We start from the raw sequence: 12,121 nt of genomic DNA on the forward strand, positions 1-12,121 counted from the left end.
GAGAACCCGGTACTCGAAATACGTAGCGGCCCGAAGCGCGGGATCCGTGAGGTTGAGAACCCGGTACTCGAAATTTGCGGAGCGCGACTCTCAACCGTCCGCTCTACTGCGCGGTTGATACCCGACTGAGGAACTCGGCTAGCCGATTTTAGATTGGTGACGTCACTTTCCGAACATCCGAAAATTCAAACTTTGGTTTCGAACTGTAATACTACGTATGATGATGTATGATGTATGATGTACGATGTACGATGTATGATGTATGATGTATGATGTATGATGATATGATATGATGTATAATGATTTTAGTTTTCACGTTTCATACAAGAAATACACACTTTATCTCTCCTGCCGATTCCAGACTCAAGCGAGCAATCCCTTCGATGGTCAGCCGTTGACTGCAGATATATTGTTCAGCGAACGGGTCGGCTAATAACGCTGCCGTTCTGCGACAGTTGGATGATGAAAAATTTCGCTCGTATCTTTCAAATGTGTGCTAAAATACACTCGAAGTGTTAAGAAGCGTCGTTCTTTCTCTCCCTATCACCTTTCTAGGTCTTTAAACCACTACGCAGCGTTAAATACTGTCTCATATACGAAGCATCCGTTTCATCTCGTTCAAAATTAACGCATCCGTGATGTATTACAGTTACTCTGAATTTTTTTCCATCCGAATACTTTTCGAAAAACAATTCTGCTCCTCCACCCAACGCAGATGCTTCACTTGCGACCAGCTAAAACAGCGTTTCGATTCTATGCCTATGAAAATTCAAGATCGAGAGAGCAAATGAAAAGTTGTTGGAATAATTATGAATACTAATGTTATGGAATACATCGAGCGCGCGTCGAATAAAATCCCATTTCGAAATGAAAAATACTTCTCTTTTCATATCATAGCTAATCTAGTAATATAGGTAGATAGGATGGTTGGAGCTGTTCGGAAATGGTAGGACATTTCAAAAGTTAAAGTCGACGACGATCCGGTGCATCAATTTTATCGTTACAGATTTTCTTTTCCCATGAAGCATAGAGTATTCAACAACGATAATGCAGTCCTTAAAATTCATCATTCATCTCTGTCTGGAAAGCTAATTCGCAAGGCGTGGTATTCTAGATATGTCAAAACTAAGCTAGCGGCATGTGTTTGCATTATTAGAAAAATACCCGTACTGTACATACACTGTTTCTAATCTTTTGCTACATTTGGTTTAATCCCCATGCTTCCACAGCACGAATAGTCGGAAATGTTTTTGATTATCCATAATAAAATAAAAGAAGTAACAAAGCTTAAATTTATTGTTAAAGCTCCAATGAATACATCAAACTGCGGTCGAATTCATTTATTATTTGCACATGACCTCTGTATATTTGACAAATTATTCCTAAATATATTGAAACATATGTATTTATAATGAAATATCATGCAATGGGCTGTATAAACTATAAAATATAATTTCTATCAAATAGCTGCTTTTATGTCAACTGGGCTTTGAGACTCGGTTAAGTTGGATCTCGATTTTTGCCATTGTATGTAGGACATTGGGTTACAAGAACAAATGCGAATTACGAAGAACTCCGTATTAGAGATAAGGAAATTTTAGTTCAAGTATACCTATACACAGAAATCCGTATGTGAATATACTAAGACCTCTGTGTTTATTGTAAAAGTCTAGTTTTAAATATGTGTATATATTTATATACACATGCATAAGTATACGTATACATATATACACATACATGTACATAAATAATTGCCAAGAAATTATAAACACTCACAACTTGTCGCAAATGGTGTAAAACGTAAGGTTAATAATATACAAATTACACAAGCGCACCATAAAACATGGCAAGGGTAATCCTAGTGCAGTGATTGTACAAACTGAAGAAATATACATTTACATATACATGATATAAATTAATAGACTAGAAAAGAGTATTTAGAGAGCTTATCTAATTCCGATCTTGTCACAATAGATCATTAACATAATCAATATACGGTTAAAGCTGTATTAGCTACATTCACTATTAGAGATAATATTTTTTATCCATTTTTATAGTTATTCAATTTCTTGTACAACAATTTTTCAAATTTCACCGCAAAATGCCCAACGAGTTCTCGTAGTGCAAATACGAGTCCAATTACCTTACAGATGGCATTACATTGATTTTTGCCTTCTCGCGTCGAGTTATAAATACAGATAAATCTCAATGAGAGCTCATTTCTATAAGATTTATTGTAGTGCTGTATTCGTAGCTGTACCTGTTATTCTATATTACATACTGTCCTAAATTTTAAACACACAGCACAACAATGGCTGAAAGCACAATGGCAAGAAGAGAGGAGCAATTTGCATCTTAATAAATCTTTTCTTCTTCGTACGTAGCGGAGCGATGTCACGTCGGAGGATATGTACTAGTGGATCACTAGGTGGGGCACAGAACTGAAACATAATTGTGTTGAAAATCTTCAACATCTCTTACAGAAAGTAGGTACGTTGCCAGACCTTATATACCAACAATGAATATTCGTAGAGGCTATATTCATAAATACTTACAAAAGTAAGCTAATATTTTACCCGCAATTGCTTATTACTGATAACTTGATATGATAATATCCCCTCCCCGCCCCTCCCCGCATACATGTACTTCTACTCCTACTCTACTCCAACTCCTACTGCTACGACTACTCCTATTCCTACTCCGACTTCTACCACTTCTACTTCAACTCCCACTACTCCTACTCCTGATCCTACTCCTACTCTAATGAATATAATAAAAATGTTATACTCACAGTGTACAAGTCCTCGTCATCCTCGTCCTCCTCCTCGCCTACCTCGATCACCCGCAACCACCGCGAACTACCTCGGGTTATACCTTGAATAGTAATGAATATTTTTAGTATAAGAACACATCAAAAACACTGTTCAAGGATTAATATAATTAATTAATTAATTAATAATATGATCAATTTTATTAGCGCATTTGAAGCTACTGAACATGTGCTTGCGCGAGAAACGAATTGAAATAATTTGTTGTAAACGTGACAAGTTTGAAAAATTTAAAATAAAATATAATGACAATTGTCATTAAATATTATAAGAATATTAATTAATTAATTAATAATATAATAAATTATATGAGCTTATTCATAGCTACTGAATATGTGCTTGCGCGAAAAATGAATTGAAATAATTCAATGTAAGCATGATAAGTTTGAAAAATTTCAGATACAACATAATTACAATTGCCATCAAATATTATAAGAATATTAATTAAGTAATTAATAATATATTAAATTATATGAGCTTATTCATAGCTACTGAATATGTGCTTGCGCGAAAAATGAATTGAAATAATTTAATGTAAACATGACTAGTTTGAAATATTTTTGATAAAATATAATTACAATTGCCATCAAATATTATAAAAATGTTTTACTCACCGAGCACAAATCCTCGTCTTTCTCGTCCTCCTCCTCGTCCACCTCCGATCACCTCCAACCGCTGCCAACCACCTCTAACGACCACGGCTAACCACCTCGGGTTATACCTCGATCACTGATAAATGTTTTCAGTATTAGAACACATTAAAAATATTGTGTAAGCATTAATGTAATTTTTGCATAGACACATTGTACGAAAATTATGGAAAAATTATAAAACATTGTAGAAATTTTATTAGCGCATTGATAGATACAGAATTTGGACTTGCGCGGGAGATGAGTTTAAATAATTCATTGTAAACATGACAAGTGTAAAAAATTTCAGATGAAATATAATTACAATAACCATGAAATATTATAAAAATGTTATACTCACAGTGCAGAAATCCTCGTTATCCTCGTCCTCCTCGTCCACTTTTTTCTCCTCATCTATCTACTCCTCCTCCTTTCCGTCCTTCTCCTCATCCACCTCGATCCCCCGCAACCTCCCTTAAACACTTCCGACCACCTCCAACCACCTCGGGTCATACCTCGAATACTAATAAATAATTTCAGTATTACAACACGTGGAAAATATTGTCTGAGGATCAATATATTTTTTTCATACACAGGTTTGACTAAGAAGATTATGAGAAAATTATAAGAAATTATAGAAATTTCTCTAGCGCATTGATAGCTACGAAATGTGGGCTTCCGCGAAAAATGGATTGAAATAATTTACTGTAAACATGACAAGTTTGAAAAATTTCAAGATGAAATATAATTACAATTGCCATTAAATATCGTAAAAATGTTATGCTCACCGTGCACAAATAGTAACATAGCTTTTTCTTATTGGTTGACACGAAAATAGTTGATTATAATTATTAATTTTGTACTATTATAGCATACAAATGGTTGAAAGCTGAAAGCAATCAATAATTATATAGCTAAATTTCAAGTAACACCGAAAAAAGGTCAATAATGAAATCAGATAATGGAGAAAAACTATCTTTCATGTCCGTTCAAAGAGGAAACCGGATTCTTCAAATGCTGCCATATGAAAAATCGGTAAAAGTACATATATTTTTTTTTTTAATCAATCAAATACGATAAGTTCCAAGCGAAACGTTGATTGTCGGCTATTTTTTTTATAGGGAGATAACTAACGAAGCTTTTTAAAATTTCGAGTGTAGTTCAACTCACATTTGGACAGTGCAAGAAAAATTTATTTACCATCAATTGTCGCAAAATGGCGAAATCATTAGTTGGTCATTGAAGCACCTCGTCGCTGGAATCTCGAATTGGCCGGAAAGATGGAGTGCGTAATTTTTGTCTGAAACGTAAAAACTAAAATTACTTCGAATTGACATATATTTTCATCATCGATGAACTAAGAAACTCATAAAATACGTTAAATCACATTCATATTCGTTCAGAAGAAAAAAATCGTGAGGTTTCACCTTTGAGCTCGAGAATTAACACTAGATCACTGCCTTTTGGGTTATTTTGGTACATCGATAATAGAATGGTGCGCGAATTAAAAATAACAAGTTTTAAAACACTCGCTCGTTAAGGTCGGATGCCTAGTGTAACTGATTTTTCTGCTCGTGCGCTCGCTTACTCGTTGTCAGTGTTTTAACACATAACACATAACACAGTTGTAGGGGAGACTGGGATACGATGACTCCCCAAAAAATTCTGGTATTGGCTTCACAGTATACAGAATGAACACCGTCTTTGTGCATGTGACGTAAACCGAATCTGCTCGTAAGATTTTTTCTATATAATACTACAAATCACGTTTACAGATGCATGTGAGTATAACGTATTGTGATTTTATGATAATAAATTTCCACAAAAAATACCACAGAACAACCAGCTAAGTGCTAACAGATCTGATACACTAACCACAGCAATTTTAGCTCTAATTGAACGACGTTATTGTCATCTATTCCTATGTACCTATATAATGCCAAACACTCACCAATTGCAATTTGTTGGTCCTGGTCGCTCGGTTTTTTCCGATTCAAAGTGTTATCTGAAACATGCATTTTGGTTTGATGGTACAAAACATGACGTTTTCAATAATCAAACTTGTAAACTTGAAAATTAGTCCGGAAGGTCAAAAATCACCAGGTCAAGAACCTGGACAGCCAGAATTACGTAGCGCTTCTCCTGGAACTCGAGTAGCACCACGAAACGGACCCGGAGCGCAGAATCCAGGAGGTAGAGAACCCGGTACTCGAAATCTGCGGAGCGCGGTTCTCACACGTCCGCTCTACCGCGCGGTTGTTTCCAGACTGAGGAATTTGGCTAGCTGATCACTATAGATTGAAGACGTCAAGAGAAAAAAAATTTTGTCTTTCTGAACATCCGAACATCCAAACTTTGTTTTCGAACTTCAATACTATGTATGATGTATGATGTATGACGTATGATGATAAGATATGATGTATAATGATTTTAGTTCTTACATTTCAGACAAGAAATACGCACTTTACCTTCCTCGCCGATTCCAGACTCAAGTGGCTAGGACCTTTGATGGTCAGCCGTTGTCTAAAGATATATTCTCCAGTTAACGCGTCAGCTCCTAACGCTGCCGTTCTGCGACAGTTGGATGATAAAATTTTTTGCTCGTATCTCCCAGATGTGTATTAAAATCCACTCGAAGTATGAAGAAGTTTCGTTCTTTCTTTTCCTATCAAAAAAAAAAAAAAATTGCCGACAGTCACTTTTTCAGGTCTTTATATCAGGACACTGCGTTGAATACTGTCTCATACACAGAGCATCCATTTCATTTCGATCAAAATTAGCGGATCCGTGATGTATTACAGTTACTGTGCATTTTCTTCCATACGAACAGTTTTCGAAAAGCAATTCCGCTGCTGTACCCAACGTCGATACTTCACTTGCGACTAGCTAAAACAACGTTTCGATTCTATGCCTACGAAAAAACAAGATCGAGAGAGCAAATGAAACTTGTTGCAATCATTATGAATATTAATGTTATGGAATTCGTCGAGCGCGTGTCGAATAGAAACCCATCTCAAAATGAATAATTCTTAAATTTCTATATTATAGCCGTCTCATTGTAGATAATCTAGTTTTCTTTTGGAAAATTATAAAATTTATAGTATGCATCACGTATTAATCGTAAATGGATTATATATATTCATATCGTACATGGACCGCATAGGTATACATATATATACTTTTTGGTCTCTGTATCGTTATTACATCTGATCTATTATTATTTATGATCTATGCATACATTCTTTTCTCGGGTACCTACACTTCAATTAAATCACTGTATTGCTACGAATTTTGGAAGAATTTCATTCTCATTATTAATTTCTTGGATCGCCTACAAGTCGGTAAGTACACACAGGCTAAGTACTGGCTTGGGCTTATCATTGCGAAGACTGAGTTACTCGGAACGTGAGTGCAGCCAGCATCATGTCGAAATCGGTAACTCTCCGATGCTCTGCAATAAGTTCTCAACTCTACCATTGGAACATCTGAGGGAGCGCAAGCGCACGACAATTTTCGGCTTTGCCAATAATATTCGTTCGTTGTGGAACAACATTTTTTTTTAACTCCGATACTAGCGGAAATAATACACTATTTATGCAATTTGATACATTATTATCATAATTATTGATACATTATGTCATTAGTAGTATAATGTATGTGTATGAGTAGAAGTAATACACTAACACACGAACACTTGTATTAGAAATAAGGCATATTGAATAAACTGAAACTCAAACCTTGCAGCTATGAGTTTGTTATTTTATTCATCCACCTCTTTGACACCCCGGTGAAAATTTAATATTTTTCAAGCCGTGGATTTTGGTTCGTTGCTCGGAGAATGGCTGTGCGAAATAAAGTCCGCCCGCAAAATTACGTCGAGATACAGAATGGATCGATCGATTACAACATTTTCAAAGATCCGTGAGAAATGGAGTTGAAATATTCAAAGTGCATTTGAAGATAAAATGGGTAAATAAAAAAGGAACGCGGAACAAAAAATGGCTAATTCAAAAATCACACTGGAAGATTATGTATTTGGTCCTCTAAACATGTATCATACAGACAACATACAATATTTTTCTAAATCACTAAACATTTGTATATCACATTAAAGGATAATTTTATCTCTATTACGTGGCTTACATGTGCTGCGTACGTCTGCGTCAATAGTTAGAGCATTAGTGTTTATTATTAATTCAAATTTGTGCAGAATCGCGTAAATATTATCGGAAGTGGCTTAATTTCTTCTGAACTGCTCGCGGCTGCAAATATGCAATCGCACGTATTTACTTTCGTTAATTTTAACATGGAACACTTCTATATATGCACGTATAATTTGACATCATGTCGTAAAAAGTGCCAGGATGGAAAAAAAATTTTAAAAAAATTATGAGGAATATATACTCGTTACGGAACTAACATGGAAGGTATACCAGGTCGATCTCTCAGATTTGATTTCTTTTGTAATATTTCATAATAGACTGAAAACTAATCGACACTGATTTTTTTTTTTTTTTTTTTTATCCGGCATTAAACGCTTCAAGAGGGTGGTTTCATCCCCCTAAAGTGTTTAGTGGCGGATGAAAAAAAAAATAAGTGTCTCAATTTTATGTCTACTATAACATATTACAAAAGAATTAAAATCGGAAAGATCGATCTCGGATGCCTTCCTTGTAAGATTTTTTTTCTAACCTTGTTTCAAATTATCGTACGTGAGATAATTTTTTTTCTCTTTAAAATCGCGGATTCCCTACTTTTGCACGCCGCAAAGACGATGCAGGCGAAAATGAAAAGAAGATGCCATACCGTCGCGAATGCTTTATATATCCGTATATTTACTTTCGCGATTACATATATCTTATATTCGTATTTGTATAGCATAAGTCTATCTGATCATGGTCCGCATTAGAATCTTTACACAACATATAATAAATTTTCTCACTATTTAGTAATAGTAATAATAACATATCGTCAGATATTCCATTGAAATGTTCAACATGTATATTAAGAATAATAATTCACGACATTTATCTCTTCATATGTTTATATAATTATATATTATACGTGTGTAATATAATACTTATACATTTACTGTTTAATTATGTTTCTTGCTCGCATTTGTTTGCAGGTACTTAACTATATATTTAGGAAAAATCTGTAATTAATACTGACGGTTTTCATGTAACAAATTTGAATAAACAGAACTGAAAATAATCAGCAATTTTACTGCAGCAATTAAAGAAAGCCTTGACATTTTTATCCGCGTCATAGTTTACAAATTTGAAATTATCAGAGATTATAAAGGACTGATAACGTATTTTTGTACGTCAAGATTTTTTCAAGAACGTACAAATACGTAAACGTAAATTCGTAGGTATAACGTGTAGCTATAACGACGCAGTGCTAATTGTGTCGGTATTTTGCTTCGTAGTTTATGAAGTACAATAAGTTCACGATAATATTTATGCAGTATATCCTTAAATTTAGTAATTTGTATAATTATACGATATTCTAAAACGCGCCGCTATTCTCTGTATACATTACATAACTTCGTTACATGTTAGTGCCAAGAAATCAACTTTCGAAGATATACCAACTCTCACCGCTCGGTTGTATACCTCAATCTTTTTCATGTCGAAAAATATCGTACTTATACATTGAGATACTTGTCTCACTTGTAAATTTCCAACTTTGCATCAAACGACAGTAGACGCAATTACGTAACTAAGAGTAATTTTTTTTTTCTTTTTTTTTTTATCTGAGGCATTCTTCAAATTTGAATATTTCTTTTAAAATTGAAACCGTTTCTCATATCCGACGATTGACTTTTATATTAAAGTCCGAAGTAATAGATAAAAAGGCTTTTTGACTCGTAATTCTTTTATTTGTCGAACTTTATCTGGTTGAAAAAAATTATTCACGTAAAGGAGGCCTTTGTACTTATTGAAGCCTAATTGACTAACTTCAGTCGCATGTTTGAAACATTTGTTTCAATAAAGTTCCGTTGATTACATAATATTTTATTTTTCAAGCCTCAGAATATCGGAGGAGTATAATATAATCATGGCGTTGAACTTTTGCTTGAAATGAACCTCTGTCAATTGGCACGGTTGAATATTTACAAAGTACGGTATAAATAATTTGATGAACGCTTATACCAAATATGGCGGAGGAAATATTTTTTTGATTCGAAGAAATGCTGTTTGATCCAACAAAAAAAAAAAAAAATGGTCAGAACAATGACTCGTGTTTATCAAGTGAAACTAAGTATATTTTATTTAAAAACACATTTCTTTCGTCGTATCTGGCAAATTCAACAAATCCGTTCTCAGTGTATACTTAAATATATACAACTTTTATTATACCCGAGAAAGAACGTTTTTCTTCACGTTCTAAAACGGGTTAAGTAAACATTTTGCCACCGCGTATCATAATCCGCGCTCTTATATCTTTATACAACTTAATTCTTATATACGCTGCGTATATTCAACTTACTATGTATGTTTCTCTTATTGCTTTTCGATGTCATCATTCTTTGACGGTCTTTAATTGAATTTTTCATTTCATTCCAAAGAAAGTTCTACGCTTTAGAATGTCGCTTACAGAAATACATACGTATCCATTCTCGTCATTTAATTATTTATGTTAAATTTTGTCAAGCTTGCTTGGTAAGTTTTCAATGCACCTTATGCAAACGAATAATATGCATTTATTCACGTAACAGATAAAACAAGAAAAAGCAGCTATACGTATCTCATCGTCAGTATTTCAGTATGTATCTCTATCAGCGACACTCGTCACAATACTGCTTAAATTCTATTTACATTCTAATATGGTATAGTATATTTTATTTGTATTACAGTTCACAATAAATAGGCTTGAACTGAAACATGTATGGATATTTACTTTCCTTTATCTCCGTGTGCACAAATTTCAGTAATTTCTTTTCCACTCTTCTTCGCTTAACGATTTTGATTTTCAATTAACCGAAGCGAAATTGGTGGGTCAAATAACAAGTGATATTTCTAATCGTGAATGGATGAATCTGCGTTCGTAATTATACAAATACTGTGTGTATTACTCGATCTAATATTTTTGTCTGTTTTTCTTTTTTCATTTAATTAATTTTTTATATCTTCAATATTTTTGTCAACATCAAATTTACACGCTACTGTATGTTTTGTATGTCGTTAGGACAGTCTATGTTGCACGTCTAAAACGTTTATGTAAATTTCTATATCAAATATAATTATATAATTATAATATGCTTACGCGATTAACATTTATATTATATAATTTTATAGGTATCATAACGTAGGTGTAATTGTGTTATACATCATGGATTATCGGATATAATTGTTTCGGTATAATCGTTATTTCCATCCATGAATCTTGGAGGCAGAAGGGGCGTATGTTGTAAAAAATTATTAACAAATCTCAACGTTTAAAAGGAACACTTGTAGGAGATAAAAAACGACTCTACGATTATCGTGAGTAAAAACAGGGAAAAAAATCATGGCACGATATTCCGAAAGTACCATTGTGTGTTGTAAATCTAATCGGACAATTATTAAAGACGTCGAGAATCAAATTCGGGGGGAAAAAGTCATACAAGTTGTATAAAATATATAGCAAAAGTATCGGATTTGTGAGATTTTTTTTTTACGCTGTTACACTTTCCAGGTGAGGTGTAAGAAACAGAAAGGAAGATTAACGAATTTTCGAAAGGAAGCAACTCACCCCCCCCCCAAATCGATTTATCGATCAGATTAGCCCGTTTTTTATATTACGCATATTGTGTATAATATATACTGTATACAGCGATTTCGTCGTACAATGTAAAACAAAAAAAAAAGTTGCGCATTGTATAATAATTGTAGAATTGCACGGAGAGCTTTTAGGCTTGCATCCGCCACCGGTGTGGATTAATTTACATTAAGCTGCAAAATGCGACGCCGTGTTCGAAAGCCGATTGGATCGCCGTTGTTTCCATACAAAATGCAGCATCCGCGTACATTGTTGTGACACGTTGTTGTCGCGCACGACTCTCACTCTGAGATCTGAAATTAATATCGACCGATCGATTATCGAAATTATGGCGTACCTACGTACAACGTAAAAGGTAAAACATGAAAGATGCTGCAGTTTCATTTTCGCAGCAACGATTGCACAATTTTGAAAATGTTGAGTCGTTGTTGAACTGGATTTATTTTATTGGAAACGATAACGTTTTTCAACAATTTTTATTTTATTCTGATACTTAGACTTCCATATTAACGTGCGGTCGAAATCAGATCAAAATTTGGTCTTTGCAAATAAATTTCAGGGTGAATATACATGCGAACAATCATCGTTTTCACGTAATCAAAAAGTTTGCTTGATCTTATAGCGCGCAGAAAATAATATGTTTTAGCAATGCGCAAGGTAAGGTTTGGCAGCATTCTGTTGCGATTGCGAAATCGGATCCATTTTTAAGTGAAAAAATGATCGTTTGATTGCGATTTATGCTATACGAATTAAGTGCCAAATCAAATAACGAAAAAGAAATATGCTGTTGTGAATTGGTGGACTGATTCAGTGGTATTAGACCACGAATTATTTAGATTAACAGACAAATTTCTGGAGTCCTTATTAATAACTGTTCATCTTACTTTCCGTGCGAGA

The 12,121-nt window shown here is 34.1% G+C and overlaps 1 protein-coding gene and 1 long non-coding RNA gene across 4 annotated transcripts in view; both read right to left on the reverse strand.

Annotated features, from left to right (window-relative positions):
* Positions 1 to 2,791: 2,791 nt before the first annotated feature.
* Positions 2,792 to 5,853, reverse strand: LOC124174722. 2 transcript variants are annotated; one of them, XR_006868995.1, is made up of 5 exons: positions 5,409 to 5,853; positions 4,658 to 4,757; positions 3,819 to 3,980; positions 3,443 to 3,557; positions 2,792 to 2,874 (listed from the first exon to the last, which is right to left on the reverse strand). It is a non-coding gene; the product is annotated as an uncharacterized LOC124174722 (long non-coding RNA). The 2 variants fall into 2 exon arrangements; XR_006868996.1 differs by lacking the exon at positions 5,409 to 5,853 and adding an exon at positions 4,885 to 4,997.
* A 1,618-nt stretch (positions 5,854 to 7,471) lies between these two features.
* The window catches only part of LOC124175681, a 35,979-nt gene continuing 31,329 nt past the window's right edge, over positions 7,472 to 12,121 (reverse strand). For both annotated transcript variants that reach the window (XM_046556081.1, XM_046556083.1), the window contains exon 5: positions 7,472 to 11,517. In XM_046556081.1, coding sequence (XP_046412037.1) covers positions 11,388 to 11,517 — 130 coding nt within the window. In that variant the 3' untranslated portion in view covers positions 7,472 to 11,387. The remainder of the gene's footprint in view (positions 11,518 to 12,121) is intronic.

This window comes from Neodiprion fabricii, chromosome 2 (assembly GCF_021155785.1).
Source record: "Neodiprion fabricii isolate iyNeoFabr1 chromosome 2, iyNeoFabr1.1, whole genome shotgun sequence".
NCBI lineage: Eukaryota > Metazoa > Arthropoda > Insecta > Hymenoptera > Diprionidae > Neodiprion > Neodiprion fabricii.